The 25,182-nt window shown below is 35.8% G+C and overlaps 1 protein-coding gene across 6 annotated transcripts in view; it reads right to left on the reverse strand.

The window, feature by feature from the left end:
* The window catches only part of ABCA8 (ATP binding cassette subfamily A member 8), a 62,309-nt gene that overhangs the window by 34,904 nt on the left and 2,223 nt on the right, over positions 1-25,182 (reverse strand). For 3 of the 6 annotated variants that reach the window (XR_013991955.1, XM_081028903.1, XM_081028902.1), the window contains exons 2-16: positions 20,440-20,541; positions 18,934-19,138; positions 15,371-15,535; positions 13,653-13,759; positions 12,475-12,701; positions 10,689-10,830; positions 10,194-10,379; positions 8,971-9,118; positions 6,037-6,205; positions 4,147-4,205; positions 3,299-3,409; positions 2,309-2,484; positions 1,731-1,850; positions 1,371-1,509; positions 684-774 (exon numbers count right to left, since the gene is read on the reverse strand). Coding sequence is in view for 5 of the 6 variants with exons in the window: in XM_081028903.1 (XP_080885029.1) it covers positions 684-774; positions 1,371-1,509; positions 1,731-1,850; positions 2,309-2,484; positions 3,299-3,409; positions 4,147-4,205; positions 6,037-6,205; positions 8,971-9,118; positions 10,194-10,379; positions 10,689-10,830; positions 12,475-12,701; positions 13,653-13,759; positions 15,371-15,535; positions 18,934-19,138; positions 20,440-20,535 (2,141 nt within the window). In the remaining variant the exon portion in view is untranslated. Of the gene's footprint in view, positions 1-683; positions 775-1,370; positions 1,510-1,730; positions 1,851-2,308; positions 2,485-3,298; positions 3,410-4,146; positions 4,206-6,036; positions 6,206-8,970; positions 9,119-10,193; positions 10,380-10,688; positions 10,831-12,474; positions 12,702-13,652; positions 13,760-15,370; positions 15,536-18,933; positions 19,139-20,439; positions 20,542-25,182 lie in introns of those variants that run through there. The other 3 variants (XM_081028906.1, XM_081028904.1, XM_081028905.1) reach the window with 2 other exon arrangements.

Raw genomic sequence — 25,182 nt, forward strand, 5'->3', positions numbered from 1 at the left:
GATTTAAATAAAATAATGTTAAGAATCTTATCTCTGAATCAATAAATATCAGCTAGAATATGCTACTGTTCAAAATAATGATAAAAATAAAAGGGAGAGGATAGAAAGGAGAGGAAGAACAAGAAAGAAGAGGAGGATTTAGGAATAGGAGAAGCAAGGAGCCTACTTAAGAAATGATGGTAACACTTGGGTGAGAGATGATGATGGTGTGAAACGTGTCAGTTGAGAAAGTTCCCTGAATACACACTTTCCTTAATTAACAAACAATAGTTTGGGGATATATTTTCTATCACATTTATCTGGACTTTTTTGTTATTTTATACTCCCAGTCTCTAAATAGGTATATACAAGCATCTGTGTATAATAATCAAAGGATTTCTTTTGTGTTGCAATGTGTTCCTTCAAATATCATGCCTTACTCTAGCCCAGGGGGGTCCAAACTGTGGCCCGCGGGCCAACTGCAGCCCATGATCCATTGTTAATTGGCCCACAGCAAATTCCAAAGATATATTTAGTTTACTTAAATAAACCAGGTGAGGCAATACGTACTTCACCTCGAGTGAGTGGCCCGGCTGTTTGTGTATTTTACCGTATACGGCCCTTGGTAAAAAACGCTGAAAAAAGTTTGGACACCCCTGCTCTAGCCCATTTCTCATTCTTCCAGTCTCCTCAAAGGGCCATACCTTAAATGATATCCAATCCCCCATTTCTTCTTCAGAAACAGAGAAGAACCTGCACACTTGAGCTTCCCTTTGGAGAGAAACACTTTCCTATCTGAAAGGGAAGAAGCAAAGAAGAAAGTCTGTTAAGAAGTTGCCCATCCTTTCCCAAGAAACGACAGGGAATTGTCTCTGTGACCTAACTTGAATTCAGGAGCTTGTACACTTTCAAATACAGGGTTTAATAAAGACTCATGGAAGTAGACAAATTTCAATCTTATTTATATACTTTAGGCTATTGTTTTGCCATCCAGTCAGTTGGGAGGTTAGGTAGATATGTCTTCTAACATAGAGAATGAACACATTATACATTTTAGTGGACCAAACATCCAAATCGTTTGCCCATTTCAAGTTGATTTACCTCAATTTGGAGTAAAAGGATTAATGCCTTAGGATATAGACTCTCACTTTGCCATGAGTTTCCTGGCAGCTCATACCCCTGTGTAATCAAATGATACAAAATTCTAGGAGAAACATGGAAATGGTTGGAAGTGAGACTCTTTGGAAACAGTTCATATTATTACTGGCTTTTCAACTTGCCAGATACAGCTAGATGACCAGATTACGAAATACAGCTGCTCAGAATATAATCCATATTTTTCAAACCTCACAAAAACTTTATCATGATACTTAAAGGAAGCCAGCAATTACCAGCCAGGATGTCAGCCTCATCCATGAACTGAGTACTGAAGAGGATCACATGGTCTGTTTTCCTCTCCTTTAGGAAGTTCCATACTTGGTGCCTTGAAAAGGGATCCAATCCAGCAGTTGGCTCATCCAGTAGGAAAATCTACAGAAGAGGGATGTATATGAACGAATTTTCCAGAACACATGTTGTAATCACATTATTTATATTTAAAAGGGCATTGTGGTTAGGATTTTTGTTCTTATATTTAATGTCCCATCATAAATATTTTATGGCAGATGTCCTTTGCAAATAAAGGTTTGAACTACTACCAGAAGTTTCATTTTTAAAAATTGGAATGCATCTCTAAATTTAGTCTGACTTACCTGAGGCTCTCCTAAAATGGCAATCCCAAAGGTGAGTTTTCTTTTTTGTCCACCACTTAAGTTTTGAACAAGGATGTCCTGGATATTTTTCATTTCCAATTCCAGCAAAACTCCCTGTATCTAACCAAATGATAACATTTATGTCACAAACCAAGATTTCTTTCTTTTTTCCTTTTTAAATTTATAAATACAAGGCTGTAAAGTGTAATGGTTAAAAGCATGGATATCGAGCCAGGCTGACTAGATCTGAATACCTCTCCACATTAACTAGCTGCATAATCTTGGTCAAGTTACTTGCTCTCTTGAACCTCTGTTTCCACGTGTGTAAAGTGGGGGTTATAATAGTAACTACTTCATAGGGTTGTTGTGAGGAATAAATTAATTATTATATTTAAAGTTAAGGGGAATGCTTGGCATATTGTAAATTATACAATGTTAGATATTATCTAAATTGAATTTTTTTCCAAACTTTATACAATGATTTGCACAAAGCTAATTTGATGAAAGCATAAAAACTCAGTGCAAATAGTTAACAATCTCATTTTGACCAATACGTTAATTCTAACATATTTAGGTACCTGTTTCTCCACTTCCTGTGGCTGAATTCCTTTTATTTTAGCAAACAGCCTGAGGTTTTCTCTCACAGTGAGGAAGTCAAATTGTACATTGAATTGTGGACAAACTCCAGTGAGCTTGCTGATATTTTCTAGGTCAGCCATTTCTGAAAGTTTATTATTATATATGGTGACTGAACCTGTAACAAAGATTAAAAGTTAACATCAAGATAATGCTTATGTTGAGATTTTTCTAAATGAAAAGTCACCATATATTCATTAATTAAAGTTTAGATATATGATCTTATCTTTAAGGTTAAATTTAGGCATTATGAACTTCCATTTTAATAGTGTGGTATATGGGGGTAGGGTGCAGAGAGAAAGGTCCCCTCTGCAGCCTTTTCCTTTTAGATGTAGTCTATTTATCCATCCCTCACATTTAGGTTTGGCTATATAACAGATGCAATCTTAGCAAATGTGATATAAGCAGAGGCTGTGAAGTGCCTCTGGGATTTGCCATCTCTTTGCTTCTGGGATAATGGACACCGCTGGGTGAAGAATCCCAGACTAACCTCTTGGAGGATGAAAGTCCATGTAGGAAGAGAGGCGCTATGGCCCTAACAGAAGCCCCACATATGTGAGTGAGGCATCCAGCCCCAGCCATTTTAGTCCAGACAGAAAAACTGCCAGTCAATCCACAGAATCATGAGAAATGATAAACCATTTTTATTTTAAGCCATTAGTTTGAGGATGCTTGTCATGCAGCAAAAGCTAACAGATACAAGATGGAATGCTAAATGGTAACTAATGACCATGAAAGTAATTATCATGAAATACTCAAATTCCATATATACCAATTAAATATTGCATACCTCTATAGAATAATATTATAAATTAACTTCTATTTCCCCTTCTATTTCCCCCTAGTCATCTGTGTTTGTGATTAATGATCAGAAGGACTTTACATTAACAGATGATTTACTTGATAACTGACTTTGGAAGAAAGCCTCTTACCTTTGGTGGGAAGAGATAACCCACTAAGAATGTTTAGGAGTGTTGATTTTCCAGCTCCACTGTGACCAAGTATTGCAGTAATTTGGCCTTCATATATGTCAAATACCAGATCTAGGAAGAAAAAAGAAAAGGATGGGAGAAAGGAAGGAAAAGTAGGAAGTTAGAAATGAAAACAATTAAAACTACAAATTTATTATGAAGTTAATGATTTGTCTTTTAATTTTCTTGAATGGTGTTGTTTTCTAAATTTGAATATACTGGGTTATTAAATTTAAAAATACCCTTTTATAAACTTATATGTTGATCATGTTTTGAAATTTTGAAAATTATTTGTGTTAGAAGGAGGAAACATGTTAGGTTCATTGAGATTGCTTGGCATATGGTAGGTGGGTGTTCATATTTATTGAGTGAAAGGATTAATAGTTCAGTAAGTCGTTATGTGCGTAAAACTCTTTTGAAGTATAAGACTTTTTCACACAAAATAAAAATATATATCTACAATAGCTTTGGAATTACACAAGAAAAATTTGAGTTTGTAGAAAAAAGCAGAATATCTTTAGGCTACCTCAGTATTATATTTATATGTTTATATTTCTATATATACATATTCCTATATATATATATATATATTTCCAAAACATACTCAATTTTTCTAACTTTTATGCAGTAGAAGTAATGTGTTGAAAGAAAAATTTTATCGTGTGACTCAAATAATTAATTTCAAAGTATGAAATACCACCAGTAATTGCTCACCAAGAGCAAAAGGAAAAAAGGAATTAATATTAGGAAATCAATATCAATATAATAACTAAATTGTTCTTTTTTACTTATTCTTTTTTTTTTTTTACCTTTCAAAGCTTCTATTTTATCAGATTTTCCTTTATATTCTTTTGTAACATTTCTGATTCTGAAAAGAAAAGAAAAGAGACTTGAAGGTATGACAATTTTCATCAGTTTGTAATTCTACTTTGGGTTGACAGGACTGGATGAATCTCCTCCTCAGGGTATAGGAAGATCTGGGATTTCACTCTCACGCAGTCATGCTTGTATCAGAGAATCAGCTAGAATACTGCTCCCCAGCCTTGGCTGCACATTAGCTTCACCTGAGGAGTCTTAAAAGTTTACCTATGCTTGGAGCCCATCACCAGATCTTCTGATTCCAAAGACTGAGGTGTGGCCTGATGGTGTGGAGAACCAGCAACATCTCTAAACTACAAACCCAAGGGAGCTAGACCAAGGGTTCTAGACATGGGCGTCCAATACTAAAAGGCTCATTGTGAACGACTGGCTCAGGTTGGAGATATCTTTGTTTATCTTGAGTCAAGGTCTCCAGAGGTTGGTTATGCAGTACAAGGGAGAGAGGCGAAGATCACAATGTGAGAGTATGGGTTTTACAGTCCTACCTAACTGAGCTCATTCCAACTATAACATTCAGTAGCTCTGTTACCTTAACGAATGCACTTATTCTGGGTAAATTTTAGCTGCTTCAGCCTGACAAATTGGAGTGCTCTAGGGTGGTGTTGAAAGGAGAGGAAAACATTTCATCTCACATGCATAGTGTTTGGTTCTGGTAGATATTCAGTACACATACAGTGATTTGGTTAGATTATGAGCATGGTAATAGAAAGCAATGGAATCAGCATCTTCTGGGTGCTGTTATAGGTCTGGAATCCTAGGCACTTTATTTTATTCTATCAGGTAAAAGTATAATTCATAAGCTGAATCAAATTTATGTTTCTGATTTTGTCATCTACTATTCATCCAATGACAGGCTCCATTCATATAGAACTGTGTAACTAGATTTCCTCACTTCTGTTTTAATCCCATTTTATCATGGTTTCATAGCATCTTTAGTTGGGTGAGGTGCTCAAGAGATAGAAGAGAAATAAAAAGAAACACATAAATACGTCAAATAAAGCCATTATTTTGCTCGAAGCTGCTCTGTGGAGGTTAAACCTCGCTTGGATTATAGGACAAACATAACCATGGAAGATAAATATGGAACAGGTTAAAATGAAAATGGAACGGTTCTAGAAGCTTAGCAGGCTGAAAGAATCTGAGACAGTTTACGGAGGACTGACATGTGCTGGTCGTGGACGGACACGTCATATTTGAACAGTCAGAAACTTTGACGACTGTCTTCCCATTTATTTTTTGAATTTGGAAATAGAAGTTACCAGCACCGAACAAAGCACACGTTTTGCTGTCAGACAGAATGAGGATTTGCATAACTCTACAAGCCACATCTCCGTCACTTCCCTTTGTTTATATCTATGTCTATTCTCCATTCCTCGTCCCTACTCTTCCATCCTCTTTGAAAAGGCAATAAATAGAAGAAAAACGAGAAGTTTAAAAATCTGAGAGAATAAAATAAGGAGTATAATACATGAGGTGGGGGCAAAGTGTGAATGAATGAGTCCAGGTCAAGAAATGAGTGAGGCTGAGCCTGAGGAGGGAGAAGAGAAACAACAGACAAAAGACTGAGAATCTAGGGAAGGGTTTTATTGAATTGTCTTTGTGGGTGAAATCTAAGTTTGTATTTAATGTAAACGTCAACACTATAAGACAACAAGGGGTAAAGGAACTTTTCTTGAAATGGGAAGTGGGAAGAGTTGGACGTAGCGTGGATGAGGTTTGTGGGAGTCATCTATAGGGCACGAAAGAGATCTCTGCTTGTTTCCGGTGCTAACTACTAGCTTCTCAGCCTTCAGCCTGTTCTCCATTTGCATCCTTGTTACCTGATGGCTTCTTTTCCGTGGAATTCTGGAGATACTGGTTCAAAAGAATCATTAGATGAAGGATCAACATCTATTTCACTTTCAAAGGCCACATGAGCAGCCTTATGTTGTCGTGACCAAAATGAGGACTTCAGGAAAAACAAGGGTGAAAGTCGACGTCCATATTCATCTACATGGCCAGGAGACAAATATGGGGTCAATTACCACTTTATGGGAGGCTTACCCCAATGAAGCACAGCAATGCAAGCATTTTGGCAATAAACCTGAATGCATGGTCAACACACAACAAAATGTACGTTTGGACATGTAGCAGCTTCATAAGGGAAACAAAATAACTAAGCTGTCTCCATTATAATAATTGATCTTATAGGAAGAAATGAAACTGTGATTTTAAAATACTCAGAAGGAATTTAAATACACGTTAAGACTCTTCTTAGCCTCTCGAAAGCCAGATACTACAAGAGCAAGATATGCTGGCATGCTGAATTCTATCTAGAAGTCCAGGGGTCATTATACAGAAAAAGGAAGAAAAAATTGAGAATTGACATCAAATCTGTAAAACAAATATCTGAAGAGGAAAGAGAATAGAATTTATCAAGAGTAAGTAACACACTGTAAGCAAGGGAGAGAATAGGGCAAAATAATTTATTGAAACATAACACAGAGTAGAATTTTTTAAAAAAAGCTACTTTGTTTTTATGCTTTATCTTATCCCCAAATGATAACTTTCCTCTGGAATGAATTTATCATTTGCTTTAAGAACTTTTATATTGTCTATAAATCTCTTCCTAGAAACTAGTCCACAGTGCATTTTCACTTAATTGTTACTTCTCTTTTCCTACATGTTAGGAGACATTATGAAATGGAAGAATTATATTTCTTTAATATTCTGCAACTGACCTGCACGGTTAGATTGATGGTTTTTCAAACTTATGCGTACTTTTCACATGGTCCGTTATTCACGCATGCAATAAATATATACCTAGCACTCTCTATATACCTGGCATATGGTATGTTATTAGTTAGTACCCATCTCTTTGAGTAGGAGACCTAGCAAATAAAAGCATGTGGCTATAATTGGATATATCCTGCCACCAGATTTACTAATGCATGAATCTGTTATTTTATCTTGTTAATGTTCCTCTCTGCCACTCATATTTCTTATCTTTAAAAGAATTTTGAACAAAGTTACCTTGTTCAAATTCATGCTTAATGAATGGATGATACAAATAATTCCAACATGTAATAAAGGTATTAGCCCAAAATTGTAGATCCTGACATCTATTGTTTTGGACTCTTCTAAAAGGCAGAGATAGTTATTGTTCTTAAGGGATTGTCTGAAAACAACAACACAAGTCACTACTTTAAGACTTCGCTCTCCCTCTTTCCCCTCCTTCTCCCCTTTCTACAAGTGTTTGGTCACTGATGACTATTTTTCACCTACTCAATGTGTTTATTTCATTAGCGATTTTCATAATTTTTCCAGCTTTATTGAAGTATGATTAACAAATACAAAATTGCATAATTTAAGGTGTACAATGTGATGTGTGTGAAATAATTACCACCATCAAACTAATTAACATATCCATCACCTCACAGTTTCCATTTTACTTTGTGTGCCTGTTTGTATGCATTTATGTGGTGAGAACACATGAGCTCTACTATCTTAGCAAATTTTAAATATACAATTCACTATTATCAACTGTGGTTACCATGCCGCCCATCAGATCTCCAGAACGTATTCATTTTATAAATGAAAGTTGACCAATATCTTGCATTTCTGCACTCCGCCCCACCCCCACCTGCAGTCCCTGGTAATCACCATTTACTCTCTGTTACTACGAATTTGACTCTTTTAGGTTCCACATATAAGTGAGGTCATACAGTATTTGTCTTTCTTTGTCCGGCGTATTTCACTTAGCATAACGTCCTCCAGGATCATCCATGTTATAGCAAATGGTAGAATTTCCTCCTTTTGAAGGACTGAACAATGTTCGTGTGTGTGTGTGTGTGTGTGTGTGTGTGTGTGTGTGTGTGTATAACATTTCATTTATCTATTCACCCGGTGATGGCCACTGAGTTTGTTTCCATATCTTGGCTACTGGGAATAATGCTACAATAAACATGGAAGTACAGATCTCTCTGAGACAGTGATTTTATTACCTAGAAGTGGGATGCTGAGTTATATAGTATAGTAAAGACCCTTGGATTCTGTTTTGAATAGGAAACACAGAGGTGAAAGACACAGACCCTGCCATTGATTATAAAAGGAGAGAAAAAATGAACCAGCATTTCGGCCACACGTATTTACTGAGTCTCTAGAGTGTACTAGACCCCGAGGTGGGTGCTTGGGGTGCATCTGTGAAGAAAACAGATCCTTTCTTTTGTGGAACTCATATTCTTTTAAGTTGCAAGGTGGCAAAAATGAAAAATCATGGCCTATTTATTTTCCTACTATAAAACTCTGGGGAGATTTTTAAAAATGTTGATGCCCTGGCTAGAATCTCTTGGAGTTGAGTTAGATTTGGTATTTCTTTAAGGTTCCCAGGTGGTTCTGATGTAAAGCAAGGGCGCAGAACCACTGAGCTAAATAGTTAGACAAAGCAGCTATACATTTCCATGATTAATAAGTACCAAGCCAGGCCCACTTAGGAACTAACTTTCTAAGCATCTCTTTAAAAAGAAACAAGCCATGCACTTAGAGTGAAGTTCAAACAAAGGTTAGGGATTCTACAAACAAAAATCAGGCTTTAGTTCTGACCAAATAGCAAACAATAAAGAACTAGTTTGGTCAGTGGCAACAACCTTGTTGATTTCCTTCCTGTTGATGCACAAAGTAGTTCTTAAAATGTAAACAACACATGTATTAGGGGATTTGTTTTAGGATATACAATTATTTAAATGATGTTCGATTTTAATCGGATCACTACTCACTTGGCAAAATTTTTTCAAAATAAATCATCAATGTCAGATAGAGGAAAATATCAAAAGCCAACATAAAATTTGTTGCTATTATTTGATTTGAGTAGTTCGATGAATCAGGAAATGCATTAGAATTCAAATCATAGTCCACACGTAAAAGCTGAAAATTAAAAATTAAAGGAAGTTAGGTTTATGATAAATTTTAAATAGTTAGGTTTAGTATAAAAATAAAATAGCTACTTTTTGCCTCATACCAGGAATGCAAAGTTGAATGAGACTTTATAACTCTCAAATCTATTTGAAAGCATGAGCATGTGACCAACTATAATGCAATTTAGTAATTGCTATGATTAAAAATATGTTCCAAAAAAAACTAGAGCATTATGAAGAGGTAGGGAAGTACGGGAAAAGAAGGCATTTGAGCTCAGCCTTAGATAAATTTTTACCAAACAAAACACGGGAAAAAGGTGTGGTGTTCCTTGAAAATGGCTGCATAAGAGACAATTTGTGCTCTTGGAAAAATCACTAGTGTGTTTAAGGAGAACCTGTGGCAAAAGTGGACTGGTCTATAATGTTCAAGTTAATGATCACTCAATAACAGATATGTCATGGTCGACATTATCATTTAATTGAAGGGATGGCAAAGGGAGTTCAATGTGTGAATCAGATAAAGAGAAATAACATTTTATGAACAGAAATGTAATTTACTAACCAGTTAATGTGTTTTCAAGGTGTTATTAACTTTTAATTTTCTTTCCTTTTACAATAATGTGTGCTATTCAATTACTAAGACAAAATGTGAACTAGAATAGTTGTATAGAATTAAATTTGTAAAATGAAGTTCATTTAAAATTAGTAGCCAAAGAAAACACTTTATATTGTCTCTAAAGAATTACATATTGACTTTCCTTTTATTTACTCACCACATGGCTTATTTTGATGAGCTAAATATTACCAAAGATTTCATATTTTTAAATTTAAGCATATAAGTAGAGTTGGTATACAATCTTATACTGGGTATATTAATTTCAGGAGAACAATATAGTGACTCCACATTTTTATACCCTACAGTACTACCAAAGTTTTTAAAAGTTCATCTTTGCAACCTCACAGCAGTCTTCACTAGGGTTTTAAACTTTACAATGCTGACCATAGAAAGGACTACAGACAATTACATTCCAGAGTGGAAAGGCATTTTGGAAACGTCATTAATAAACAATTAGATTGCTTCTTACCTGGGCCATCCCAAGCATGAAGGCAAAGGGGCTAAGAAAACTTAAAGTCCACTCCAAGGATGCAGGAAGGTGTCTGTACAACACTGTGAATCCCAGGCTCCCCCAAAAGACAGTGAGAAGGAACACGACGAGGCCAGTGAGGAAAGATTTCTTGATCAAGACGCTCATTAGGAAAGCCAAAGCTATCTAAAATGACAGAAGATCCAGTTGGCTTAAGACTTCATAGTAGCATAATAAAATAAGACAGTAAGTATACAAAATTAGAGTTCTATCATTATTCTGTGTATAAAGTACAAAACTATGGTCTGCAGATGGCACTACAAATTAGCATTACAAAACACCACAGGTCAATAGGTATTAGTCTACAGAATTTCTTATGCAAACAGAGCAGACAGAGAAGAAAAGGGATATGCAGAATAAGAATCTATTTGGAAACCAACACTTGATCCTTGGGGTAAGAGTGAGATGAAAAAAAAAATTAATTTGCCAACTTACCAAAGACAATCCATAGAGGAGAAAAAGGGTGAAGACTGTCATGAAGCCAGTCAGAATGACAATCTGGACAGATTTTACAATAAGTGCCAAGAAAAGGGCCATAATGAAGATGAAACCAGCATACAGCAAACCCCAGGAGAGCCTAATGTGGAAACAGAATGTTATTTTGGTATTTCATGTTCAATTGGAAAGGACCTACAGTGGATTCTACCTAACATCATTCATTCATTCATTCATTCATTCATTCATTATTTTTTATTCGTTTATTCAGCAGATATCAAGTGTTTAGGATATGTAAATACTTGGTAAATGTTTTAGGAAGAATTCCTAAGACATTAAGAATATTCTTTTTCTTAAAATGAATTCCAGAAACACATACACGTTCATTATTATGAGAAAAGGAAAAAGTAGGCTTCCAGTCTGTTAGATTTTAGTTCTAACATTTTCGCTGTTGCACTCTTAGTCTGTGACCTCTGACACACTCTGTAACCCCTTTAAGTCCTTGTATTGCTCTGGACATTTGGAATAATACTACAGTGAAGACTCAAAGAGGTCATGTCTTTGTAGAACCCCATCCTAGTACATGGTAAACCCTCAATGAATCTCAGATCTTCTCTCTGCGGTGAGGAGATTCATGAATTTCCTGGGATATTAAATAATTCTTCCTTGTGTATAATTCTGTCACTTCTCTCTTTTTCCAAAAGCTGTTTTGTCTTTCTCTGGATGTGTACACCAAATAGTCTACATACTTGCTTAATAACTAACGTTATTCATTTTCTGCTAAGATAGAATAGCTCACTTTCCTTCAATTCTTTTATCTTGTTTATTCATATTCTTTGAAGGGCATAATGAAATAACAATAAAAACAAACACAAAACAGCAGCAAAACCAACAAAATAATAGCTGATACATACAGCAATTACTCCGTGCTGGATAACGTTTTAAGAACTTAGCAAATATTAAATCATTTTATTCTCACAATGCAGTTCAATGCAGAAATACCATTATTTTCCTCATTTTATAGACGAAGAACCTACTAAACAAAGATGTGAAGTAACTACGTTTGAAGTCCAGGCATTTCAGCTCCAGTCTTTAGATTTCACTGTTCCCCTGTACTTCCCTTTATTGAATATTAATTCGATAAAGAGGTCAGTATTGATTTATATGATTTTCTTCCAGATTCCTAATTTTTTTGCCATATGCATATTTCACCTGGTTCCCTAGCCTGTATTTTATTTTACTGCCTCCACACCGTAAAAATCACCTCTATGCCCTTCCAGTCAATTATTCACATTCTCACATAGGGCTTTGTCCATACCTGGACTTACTCAACCTCTGACTTTTTGAATTCAAACTACCCAGCCCCTATTCCCAATCCTGTTCTGCCAGTTTGTTCCCTCAAGTATATCCACCATACCTGATCTTCAGTCTCAAAAGAATTCCTGATCCTTGACCCCTTTTTTCCCCTTTCAGTCTCATCCTGGCTTGAATCCCACTTTCAGCTTAGATACCAAAGTCTATCGTTTCTAGCACCCTCACTAGTAGACTCAATGTCGACCCTTCATTACCCCTGCTTCGCAATCACCCGGCAAACTCAAACCTGACATTCTTTCTTCAGTCAGAGAAGTATATTAGTCCCCAGCCTCAGCCTGGCAAGCATTACACCCACGGTGATTTATTCCATTCATAGGGAAAAGTTTGAAAATCATTAGGTTTAAATAAAGATGCTTGGAAGAAGCCCACTTTTCCTGAATTCCTGCATTCGTTTGTGCTACACTTTACTCACCAGAAGGCTGAATTTCGAAGGCCCATCATTGTCATCAAGCCCTTCATCCTCTTCCTCTCTCTTGCAACATTAATAGATGCATAGTAAACGAATGGGGAAAAGGAAATAATGCAGAAGAAAATGAAGAAATCAGTAATTAACCCTTCTTGACTAATGAAGGGATGTATCTTCATATTTTTTCCAGTAACTGACATCAATTCCTCCATCACTGAGTGATTTGTTGTGGTCTGAAGAAAGATAGTAATACATGTATTTGTGTATTAATGGATGACAGGTTCTGTTTTCCTTCAATCATCTCTTTTCTTTTTTAAATTTTATTTTATTTTATTTTATTTTATTGGGGTGACAATTGTTAATGAAATTACATAATTTCAGGTGTATAATTCTGTGTTACATCATCTATAAATCCCATTGTGTGTTCACCACCCAGAATCAGTTCTCCTTCCATCACCATATATTTGATCCCCCTTACCCTCATCTCCCTCCCCCCACCCCCCTTACTCTCTGGTAACCACTAAACTATTGTCTGCGTCTATGAGTTCTTGTTTCTCATTTGTTTGTCTTGTTCTTTTCTTGTTTTTGGTTTATTCAATCATCTCTTTTCCTATGAACAGCTGATGGACCTGTCTGGATCTGACGCTAGCCTAACTTTTCACTTCCGTGTTTCACCACTGGCCCACCTGCAGCCTCCACTCCAGGCATTCTCAAAATTTGCTATGTGTTTTATGACTTCCCTGCCTAACAGCACCTAATGATTTGCTTGAAATGTCTGTATAACCCTATGTATTTGGAAACCCCCTTACCTCAAGCTTCAGTTTTAAATGTCATTTCAACTAGGAATTCTTCTATGGCATTCTGGACTGAGAAGTTTTGCTTGTTAATAAGGACCTTATTAACACCTGTGATAGTCTACGTCCCCTCTTCTTATACATTTCTTGTTATAAGCCTGCCTTCCTGACAAGGTTTTCTCCTTGAAGGAGAAAATTTCTATTTACATCTTATCTATACCCCCCGTCCCCATGGCATATAGCAACTTAAATAAACATTGTTGTAAAGAAACCAGTGAGTAAATGAAAGAAAAAGGTTATTGATTTATATTTTCTTTGATGAAATTTTGATGCTTCTCATATCATTAACCTGCATTGAACATTAATCTACACTGGACATTTTGTACTCACTTCTATAATAGCAGCATTAATGGCAGCTTGAAGAGCCACAAAACCTTTCGTCCAGAATTGTGTAACTCCACAGTAAACATCATTTTCAGTCAATGCATAACAATGTGCTTTAAGAAAAAAAACACACATAACTATCATTATGGATTATTTCAGTCCTGATTTTGAGGTCTGACAATTAAGTTTGAGAACTCATCCTACAAAAAGTGCTACATACCTCATTGCTGAATAGCACTATGGTCACCTTCGAAGTACTCCCCTAGGGAAGCTATGCACCGATGCCAGTGCCCAGTCCACCCTTCAAAGCAATTTTGGAACTCTTTCTGGAATGGCCATCAGAGCTGTAATATATATATGTGTGTGTATATATATATATATATGTATGTATACACACACACACACACACACTTATAGTTATGTTTTTGATTCTTTTTGTGTCTTTCTTGTGTTTTTGATTGTTTTATTTGTTAACATTTTAGACATGCTTATTTTATATTCTCAGTTTTATAATTTCACTGGGCAAGCTGTATCCTGGCCCTGACTTCTCATACTGGGCAGAGATATTTGGCCTAAGTTGAGGTTGCATTTTTCTATAGAAGACTTGTAATCTCTTCTGCTAGGCACCCCAGTGCCTGACTAACCCAGAGTCACTATATTTATATTTGTCATTGGGGTTTCTCAGAACAGGTAGTTGATGTGGTTAAGAACTCCAAACTCAAGAGAAGGCGGACTGAGAGCAACACGTTCTCCTAGGGGAATTCTTTTGTCATCCAGAGCCCATGGTAAGACAAACCAGCTTCCTTTTGTTCTTCCTTTGTCAATAGCTGAGCAAAGGCCTCTTCCTTCTTGCTTCAGACCCTGAATTAGTCAGGGTTGCCCAGAGAAACAGAAGCACCGTGATACAGATATACGAGGTCTGACAACTAAGTATGCGAACTTGTTGCAATGATGTTGCTAACCTTCTTTGCTATCAGAGGGATTATTCATTATGAATTTGTACCAACTGGACAAACAGCTAACTAAATTTACTATTTGGAAGTGCTGAAAAGGCTGCGTGAAAAAGTTAAACGACCTGAACTTTTCGCTAAGAATTCATGGCTCTTGAATCACGACAGTGCACCAGCTCACACAGCATTGTGAGGGAGTTTGTAGCCAGTAAACAAATCACTGTATTGGAACACCGTCCCTACTCACCTGATCTGGCCCCCAATGACTTCTTTCTTTACCCAAAGATAAAGGAAATATTGAAAGGGAGGCATTTTAATGACATTCAGGACATCAAGGGTAATCCGACAACAGCTCTGATGGCCAATCCAGAAAAAGAGTTCCAAAATTGCTTTGAAGAGTGGACTAGGCATTGGCGTCAGTGCATAGCTTCCCAAGGGGAGTACTTCGAAGGTGACCATAGTGATATTGAGGTATGTAGCACTTTTTCTAGGATGAGTTCGCGGACTTAATTGTAAGATCTTACGTGTATATATATATGCACGTGTATATATACTTAGATGTATATACGTAAGTATAAGTGTATATATATAAAACCACCATATAATACAGTACGTTAATATACCCAATAATCAATGTACATTTTTGAAATGTGTTGATTGACCTGTGGACATCACCATTGCAAATAGGGATTTAAAATTTGCTGTACTAACGTCTATATGGCTTATGACATAATTGAAATAGAAAGCAGTGAAACTGAATAGCTGGAAAGCTACCTGTATGGTCCCTGTGTTCCTTCTTTGTTGGAATTCTGTGTCCCAGCAAGAATTTCAAATGATATGAGAATGTATTAGTAAAGATGACTCTTACTATTTCTCCAGCATAATATGTCGTTAATTGTTTAATACTTTCTTCATCAGACAGTCCCAAGATTTCTCTATCTGCCATTACAAGAAGGGAATATTATTGTTAATAAATTACTAGGAGACTAACTTCAGGTTTCATGTTCGATTGTTTTTACTAGACTTCGTTATGGAAGTAAAATTAAATCAAGTATTAATTTGGAGTAAGTCAGGCACAATAAAAGTTGGGGAGAGACAATTCCAAAGTTTTATCCAGATAGTGTACAATCAAAAGGCATACATTAAAGTTAGTTATTTTCATATATTGTAATTATTGAACTAATTTCAATTACATATAATATCATACCATACAAATTAAACTATTCACAGAAGAATTGGCATTACAATAAATCGAAAATGGTTTTACGTATATATGTACATATATATATACATATACACACACACATATATATATATACACATATATATGTAAATCACAATTAGATACTGGTTATATCAGGTGGTAATAACTATTTAACTTCATTTCCTTTAACAACTGTTACAGTATGATTAATATGTTGAAAAATAAGAGTGAATTGAATAGTTAAAAAATATATTGAGTGACTATGTTGATATCACTAAAATAACCCCTCTTTTTTGCTAATATTGTGTTTAATGTTAAATAGGTATTTAATTAAGACTGAAAAATGAGAAAGACTACAAGAAAAGTTCTGGAGTAGGGTGGGAATTTGAAGATAAAAGTGGAGGGAGTAGGCAGCATGTATTTTGATACAATTACCTTTTTTTCCCCTGGAATCTGTTCCTTAGGTCTGTATGATCATGAGCAAGTCACTTAACCTTTGTTACTCAATTTCCACATTTAAATAAACTTAACAATAAATTTAACAATATTAATAATTAATAGTACAGAATATTAATAGAGTACAGATAAATATAATGCAGAATAAAATTATTACAGAATAATATTATATTACTATAGAATAAAGTCTCTAAAAATCTAGCACATAGTAGCATTTAATGAATATGTATTAGCATTGCAACTACCTTATTTGTAAAATAAAGATAATAACATGTTCATTGTGAAGATAAACTCTACGTAAAGATCTTACACGCAGTAGTTATTTAATGAATATTTATTATCACAATTGCATGTGATTTTTAATGAAGGTATTGTTGAGAAGCACAAGTTTATGACACTGGGAACCTCAGGAGGACATCTGTAAAACAGGATGAGAGCAAACACATCCAAGATAGACCGAAAGATTAGACTTTACATAGAGAGTCGTATCAGGCTAAGATCTTGAATCAAAAATGGGTTCAGTGTCGGGTGGCTGGTTGGCTCAGTTGGTTAGAGCACGGTGCTCTTAACAACAAGGTTGCCGGTTCAATCCCCACATGGGCCACTGTGAGCTGTGCCCTCCACAACTAGACTGAAACAACTACTACTTGACTTGAAGCTGATGGGTCCTGGAAAAACACACTTTAAAAAATAAATAAAAGTTTTAAAAAAAATGGGTCCAGTATTTGCAGGCAAAATGCACAGTGCAGAGATTTGGGTTTGGGGGAAGTAATGATGTGATGTTTGGTGGGATACCATGGGAAGGTTTAGGTACCAAATCCACCTGGCCTGGCAGTGTGCAATGAAGCACAGATAGAAAGGAAAAGTCCCACATAATCTGGGAACTGTGGCCATAGAAACGCCAAATGGCAAGTGCCTGAACACACAGATTACAGAATAAGTAGACTTCTGGATACTGAATCCACATAAGGGGTCAGAATCCAAGTACAACATTAACTGTTACCTAGACTGGAGTGGAATTATGGACAGAGGTTGACAAAAAGAAGAGATGTTATATACACTTTCAGTGACTGGATAGAGCGAGATTCACAGGTTCTCCTCACAATAATACTCTTGGTAAGAAATTATGGTGCTTAAAATTAATACTGAGTACCTTCTAAGTCAAGTTTGCATATTCTTTTTAAAAATTGAGATATAATTCATACACCATAAAATTCATCTTTTTAAACTGCAATTACATGATCTGCAGTATATTCACAAAGTGGGAGCTCTGAACTATTTTTAAATTATAACTCAACGCACATTTATGGGCCAATCACCATAGATTCCCCTTTGAAGTGCATATTTATATTTGTAAAAAAAATATTGTTTTTCTTTGCCTGACATCCAGTTTTCCTTCTTGTACACATCCTAAAATTGATTCGTGGTGCTATCCCTCTCTCATTCTCACACCATGTGGTTTGGGTGTGGTTCAAAGGGTGATCTGGGAGCCCAACCAATGGGCAATGACAATACTTTATCTCCCTATCCAATGAGATTAGTTTTTGATGGACCAAGATCAAGATTAATCTAAAATAGACCATTTGTTCCAATGGGTATAGTCTCTGAAATTATTTTGAACTGTTGGGAAAGAGCTGTACTCCTTTCACTGGAGTCACTTATGTGATAAGGTTTAAAACTGGAGATTCTGCCTCTGTTTGGGGATAGCTAAGCTGTGAATGAAGCCAACACATATTATTATAGACCTGAGAAGTAAAGACATATTTCTTCCTCTATTGTTGACACTCCTCTATTCATCCACGTATTAATACTCTTTTTCTTTAAACTAGATAAAAGCCCCTTTCCTTAAGACAAGATGTGTTGGAATTCTCTTACTCCCAACTTAAATATTCATGAAAAATATAGTATTATTAAACTTATTTTGAATATGGTGGTAGTGAGGCTCAGAGAAATTGATGACTTGCAAAATGTACTAGAGACACAGGGCAGAACTTTCAGTCAAATGCTCTCTGACCCTACATCCAGTTCTCTTGCCTCTGCACTAGGTTGCTTCTCCCTTAATTTTAGGAAATTGCCATAGCAGTGATCTTCTTATTTTAATAATGCTCTTCTTATTTTTCATTGATAAGTACCTTAACACCAAAGGGTGAAATTTTGAAACACAGAATATTCTTTAATAGAATCTTCAAATATAGTAAGGCAATCTTTGTGGTAGTAAAAGGTGAGAATAAAATTCCTATCATCAAATTTAATTTGATATCATATAACAAATAATAATAAGCAAATACTAGAGCAACAGTCTCATTCTAGCAACAACGCTTCCACAGCCACAATCAACAAATTGCTAAACATTCCTACTTTTCAACGTCTACCAACTTGTGTATTCCATGCTCCCCCAAATCCTATGCAAGAGCAGCAGATTGCTGTTTTGAAAGACTGTGCACTCCAAGTGGTAATCCCTTGCTTGTAAGAAATACATTCACAGTGTTGACATAGATATTGAGTGACGGCCTCTTACTTCCAACAAAGGGAAAATATATTCACATTTCACATCATCTAGAAATTTTGATCATTGACACGGTTTACCAACTGCAACGCAAATTACATGCACATCTCTGTGGTCACATGAACCAAACACTAACATCAGAAATTCCTCTGAGGTTTCTAGAAAACTCACCTTTCATAAAGGAGGCTGAGGCAACTTTATTCATTATCCGTTGGGTTGTATTGGTGAAAGGTGTGTATGCGATAGTAAACCAAGGTTCACTAAATGAATCTACCCTTCCCAGGTCCATGGTAGGCAGTGAAGAAAAATCATTAACTTCATGACTATTGGGATATAGGTACAGAAAAAGGAGTAGGAGCAATGAGCTCAACAATTCCTACACAATCCAAGAGAAAGAATGAAAAAATAATGGTGATTTCCAAGTAGTCATCCACAATCATTTGGTCATAGAGTTTGTCTCATTCACTTTTCTAATTTCAATAGATCTCACACTAGGAACAATTTAAAATATGTACAGTACAAAATTCAGCAGTTGGGTAATTCCAGTGAGCTATTCAGGAATTCAAACTGATTGATTCACAGCACAGTCTATGCATGCACTGATCATAAAAATATGAGAGGCAAGAATTGCAAGCTGCTAGAAATTATTATCAGCTGGTATTACTGTGGTGACCAACTCAGGCTATACAGGCACATCTCATTTTGTGGTGCTTCACTTTATTGTGCTTCACAGACGGTGTTTTTTTGTTTTTGTTTTTGTTTTTTTACAAATTGAAGCCAAAACCCTTTACCAGCAAAAAAGATTATGACTCATTTTACTGCGATACTCACTTTATTACAGAGGTCTGGAACTGAACCCACAGTACCTCCAAGGTATGCCTGTATTTGGTTCTGCTAAAAGCCTCTATCAGAAGAGTTTCAAGGAATTGCTCACTTAGTAGGAATATATTGATTATATGCCAAGATTCGGGTATTGGAAACTCAACAGAACGCAGATGACCTGAGAAACACTGTCTTGGTTAGTTATCAATTCTATTCACCTGAAAAGTTCCAATAAGAAACTACTTTATTTCCTAAATGCATGACTGTAGAAAAAAATTCACAATAGATATATAGTAAAATTCCAATTTAGTTAAAAAAATGATACTTCGGTATATCTATCTGGTTTTTTAAAATACCAAAGTTTAACCAGGATTTTTGTTATGTGGCAAGATTATATGGGCTAATACTAATTTTCTTCTTGGCTCTAATTACATTTCCAAATTTTCTACTACTTTTGAAGAGAATGATTTATTTTTAAAAAGAGACAGAGATTCAAAAAAGAAAATACCAGTGATTTATTTCTGTGGGTTGATTTGTTTACCGTATCTTTGGGATACCAGTATCTTAACCCAAGTATTTATGCATGGGAACGCTAGTAAAAAGTGTGCCCATTGACTTTTAAAACACTGAATTCTCTATGGCTTACTAACTTTGGTACTTTAAGACCTCAAATGACAGGCCTGTGTTAACTGAAATGTCTTCAGACAGATTTGTGGTTCAAGGAACAGGTTTTTCTATTGTAGAAAGGTGTTCTATTTCTTTGGAGGGGAGATAAATAAACGAAGTGGAGATGCATCCCAAGGAATATACGTTTTCCTATCATAAATACAAAGTGACACAGATATTGAATCATACCATTAAGGATTCTCTTTTCATTCGCCATTTCTTAAGAAAGTTCTTGCATAATAAGGCCCGAGTTTGTTGACACACACTTATCTCCCTCTTATTCATTTTGCCCTGTTTAATAAGAAAAAAGGGGGGGAGATAAAGTAAATGTGTAGTTTTTAATGAGAATAAATACCCCACAAACACAAAAACAAGTAGCCTGATAACTTCAATGTTCCAAATGAGTGCTTAGCACCTGAGATTTCCAAAGTTAGCACCTGTTACTCCCCCACTTCTCTTTGACCCTACTCTTTACTCCATTATTTTTGTTATACACTGTGCTAGTTATTGATTTATTGCCCCTCAGCTCCAGATTCTCTCTTCACAGCCTGCTCTGTGAAAATGGATCTGGGCCTTTTAAACATTTTTCTTTGCTAGCTGGCATTATGTAAATGTTTGCCGGTAGAGAAGACTGGAGGCATTGCAGGAAGAACAGACTCTCCTTTCTGGTATCAGAAGGTTCATTTGCTTCTTTCCTAGAGAACGTATATATTTTTTCCCACTGCTCAGACTACATGATTTTTCTCCCATGCAGAGTGCCTGGATAGTGCAGGTTTCACTGTGTGTTTTCTCTAGCTCTTGACTCAGGGAGCAGTAGTGTATCTGGTAGCTCCAGAATGTGAGAATCTTTTCCACAGCTTGTTTCCTTCAGTTCTCCAATCTCAAAGAGAGTGCACGCCAGTCTTTGTGCCCTTAGCTTGCCATTCAGGCTTCTCTGCCATTCAGTGGACTGAAACCATACCTTACCCAACCACTCTATATTTAACACAATATCTCCCCTCTTAGTACTCATAAAAATGATGAGGGTAAAGCAAGAGACCTCAGAGACCCCTCAGTAGTCTCCGAACACAAAACCTACCCACTTTTCAGAACATTTTCTCCTAAGAGCAAAAGCTGTAAGGCCCTTAGGAATGGATAGGAATCCCAGTCAGCCCTACGCAAAGACCTACTGCTGCATCTTGGCGAGGGGTTGAAGCAATAGCCAACTGCTACTAGGGAACGGCAATCTGTAAACCCCACACCCCCATCTCTCATACTGTTCTAGGAACAGGGATGGAAAAAGAGTTGTCTTCCCTGGAAGAAAGGAAAGAAACCACCTTCTCCTTGACATGACCTTCACAGCACATGAAAAGCAACAGCCATCTACCATTGTAGGTGGGGTGGGAAAACTTCTTGTTCCCATTTTTAAGCAAAGATAAGTTGCTGCTGAGATTTGCTATGGGGACCCATCATTGATACAAAGAGAGATAGGCTATTACCAAAAGAGGGGAGAAGAAGCTCCCAACAGATACAAGGATAAATCATATAAATCAGGCCACAAAAAAAGTCTTAGCAAATTTAGAAGACTGAAATCATACTAAGCATCTTTTCTGACTACAATGGTATGAAACTAGAAATCAACAACAAGAGGAAAGTTGAAAATTTCGCAAATATGTGAAAACTAAAGAACACACTTCTGAACAACCAATGGGTCAAAGAAGAACTCAAAAAGGAAATCAAAACATATGCTGAAACAAATGAAAATGGAAACATGACACAGCAAAACTGATGGGATGCTGCAAAAGCAGTTCTAAAAGGGAAGTTTATAGTGATAAATGCCTATATTAAGAAAAAAAATCTCAAATAAATAATCTAACTTTACACTTAGATTAGAAACTAGAAAAGAACAAAATAAACCCAAAAGAAAGGAAATAACAAAGATCAGAGCTGAAATAAATGAGACCAGCAAAACAATACAAAAGCTCAAGGAAACTAAGAGCTGTGTTTCTGAAAAGATAAAAAAAACCTAACAAACCTTTAGCTAAACCAAGAATAAAATAGAGAAAAGACACAAACACATAAAATCAGAAACACAAGAGGAGACATTACAACTGAACATAGAAATACTTAAGATCACAAGAGATTACTGTGAACAACCATAAGCCAACAAATTGGATAACATGAAAGAAATGCATAAGTTTCTAGAAACATACAACCTACCAAGACTGAATCATAAAGAAATAGAAAATATAAACAGACAAATGATGAGTAAGGAGATGAATCAGCAATCAAAAACCTCCCAACAAACAAAAGCTCAGGACTGGATGGCTTCACTGGTGAATTCTGCTGAACATTTAAAGAAGAATTAATGACAATCCTTCTGAAATTCTTCCAAAAAATTCAAAGGGAGGGAATATTCTCCAACTTACTTTATGAGGCCAGCATTACTTTTACGTCAAAGCCAGATAATGACACTATAAGAAGGAAAAATTACAAACCAATATCCCTGATGAATATAGATGCAAAATTCTCAACAAAATATTAGTAAACTGAATTCACACATTAAAAAGATCAGACACCATGATCAAGTAGGATTTATCCCTGAGATGCAAGGATGGTTCAATAAAATATCATATTCTGTATGAATAGAATGAAAGATAAAAATCATATGATTTTTCTCAATAGATGCAAAAAAAAGCATTTGACATAATACAACATCCTTTCATGATAAAAACCCTAAAAAATCAGGTATAGAAGAAACATACATCAACACAATAAAGGCTACACAACACAACAAGCCCACAGCTACCATCATACTCAATGGTGAATGGTTGAAAGTATTTCCTCCAAGATCAGAAACAATACAAGGGTGTCCTCCCTCACCACTCTTATTCAACATAGTGGCCCCAATTCTTCACCCCTGCTTATGTCCACACCCTTAGTCTGGTAACTTTGTAGTTCTTTCCATAAAGCCAGCTATAACTTTAACCAATAGAGAAAGGTTAGAGTGATGATGTTCCATTTCCGAACCTAGACCTTACAAGGCTTTCAGGGTCTGCTTGCTCTTATGGCTGTGCCATTGTGATAAGAGCATACCTGGGCTAACCTTTGGAAGATGAAAGGCACATGAAACAGAGCAGAATCATCCCAGTTTAGTGTAGCCTACGTCAGACGATAGCCAGGCAAGACCTAGAAATGTGAACAATCCCATCCAAAATCAGCAGAGCCTCTTAAGAACCCCCAGGCATCCCAGCTGTAAATGCTTGTTGTATGTTATTTGCTGTGTTTTTTTTTGTTTTGTTTTGCTTTTTTTTTTTGTTTTTTGCCATGCAGCAATAGACCACAGATACGTTACTTAGGATTGCCTATTTAGCTTCTACAATACTGAATATGTCTTTGGTTTTAGTGACTTTTTTATTTTTGATATCCAACTTAATCATGCTGTGGTCAGAGGAACTGCTACTTGTAAGACACTACTGCTTTGAAATTCCTTGAGACTTCCTTGGTGGTACAGCATATTTTAACATTTGGAAATATTCCACATGTACTTGAAACAGATGTATATCACCTTTTACGTTGTTTTGTTTAAGTATTTATTCAATCTCTAAAATTTTGTTCTTCAAATCTTCAGTGTTCTTTCTTATATTTATGAGATTAATCATTTCATGATAGAATTCTCCATTCTGATAAAATGTTTCATTCTGATCATAGGTTTACCAATTTCTTATTGTATCTCTGTTAGTTTTCAATTTGTACATTTAAAGGCTAAGTAGTTAGTTGCATGAAACATTGCTTTATTGCTCAATTTTAATGGTAGGTTTCTTCTATTCTGATAGTAGCATAGAAACATCATGTTTCTTTAGCTTAAAACTTGCCTCATGTTGTTTTATCCGTCCCTTTATTTTTTTAACTTTTTGCTGAATTTTTAAGTGTTTGGTTAATGTATATAAAATTCATGGTTGCTATATTTTGAGAAACCCAAACTGATAAATACTATATTTTTAATTTTTATCATGTATAAATTCTTATTTTGGGTGATCTTTCATTGTATTTATTTTCATGTTAAACCTGCTTTTTCTTTGCTTCTAGTTTTGTCCATATTTGTACCTTCTCTTGAACTTTATCAGGTTCTTCCTTCACCATGTTTTCCTTCTTGTCCCAAAGATATTCATAGACCTTTGTTGGTTACTCTTAAGTTTTGGATTTTCCTAGGGAACTATCTTTTTTTTTTAATGAAAACATTTATTATTCTTATCCTCTTCATAAAAACAAAGACTTTCTAGATACTTTACCTCTGCTGAATTCTAACCCTGATAATTCTCGTTATTATTACATAGAAACTTGGATTAATCTTTCATTTAAAGTATAGATATATTAGATTTATTTTATCATGTACATAGTTAATTAGATTTGCCAATATGTTTTATAACATATTGCTATATGTTATATATTTGACCCTCTATGGCTGAGGGTCCATAGATTGCTGTGGGGAGGCTGTCATATATCTGAGCTTGTGTTGAGATGGAGGGTAGAAATTGCACGTAAACTGGGTTTGGATAAGCTTTAGCTAGATTAACCCAGGACCCTTTGACTTGTGTGTAGGCTGATTCAATGTGAAAACATCCCATGAACTCTACCTAAAATTGTCTGCAGAGGGCAGCATTATTTTTCCATAGATATTGCACCAAGAATATAGCAGTAGGACCACATCCCATCCCCTGGTAGAAGAAGCAAGTCAGTATCACTATATTCACCCTTGAGCAAAGAGCATGTACTTGAGTGTGTGTGTGTGTGTGTGTGTGTGTGTGTGTGTGTGTGTGTGTTGGGAGGGTGGTGATGGTGACCATTAGGTAGGGGAATTTATACATCCTCCCCCCCACCTTTTTTTTTTTCAGCAAGGACCTAAACATCCTCCCAGGAGGAGATTCCTCAGTGTATAATAATAATACCACA

The sequence above is a fragment of the Rhinolophus hipposideros genome, assembly GCF_964194185.1.
Source record: "Rhinolophus hipposideros genome assembly, chromosome: 20".
Lineage (NCBI taxonomy): Eukaryota > Metazoa > Chordata > Mammalia > Chiroptera > Rhinolophidae > Rhinolophus > Rhinolophus hipposideros.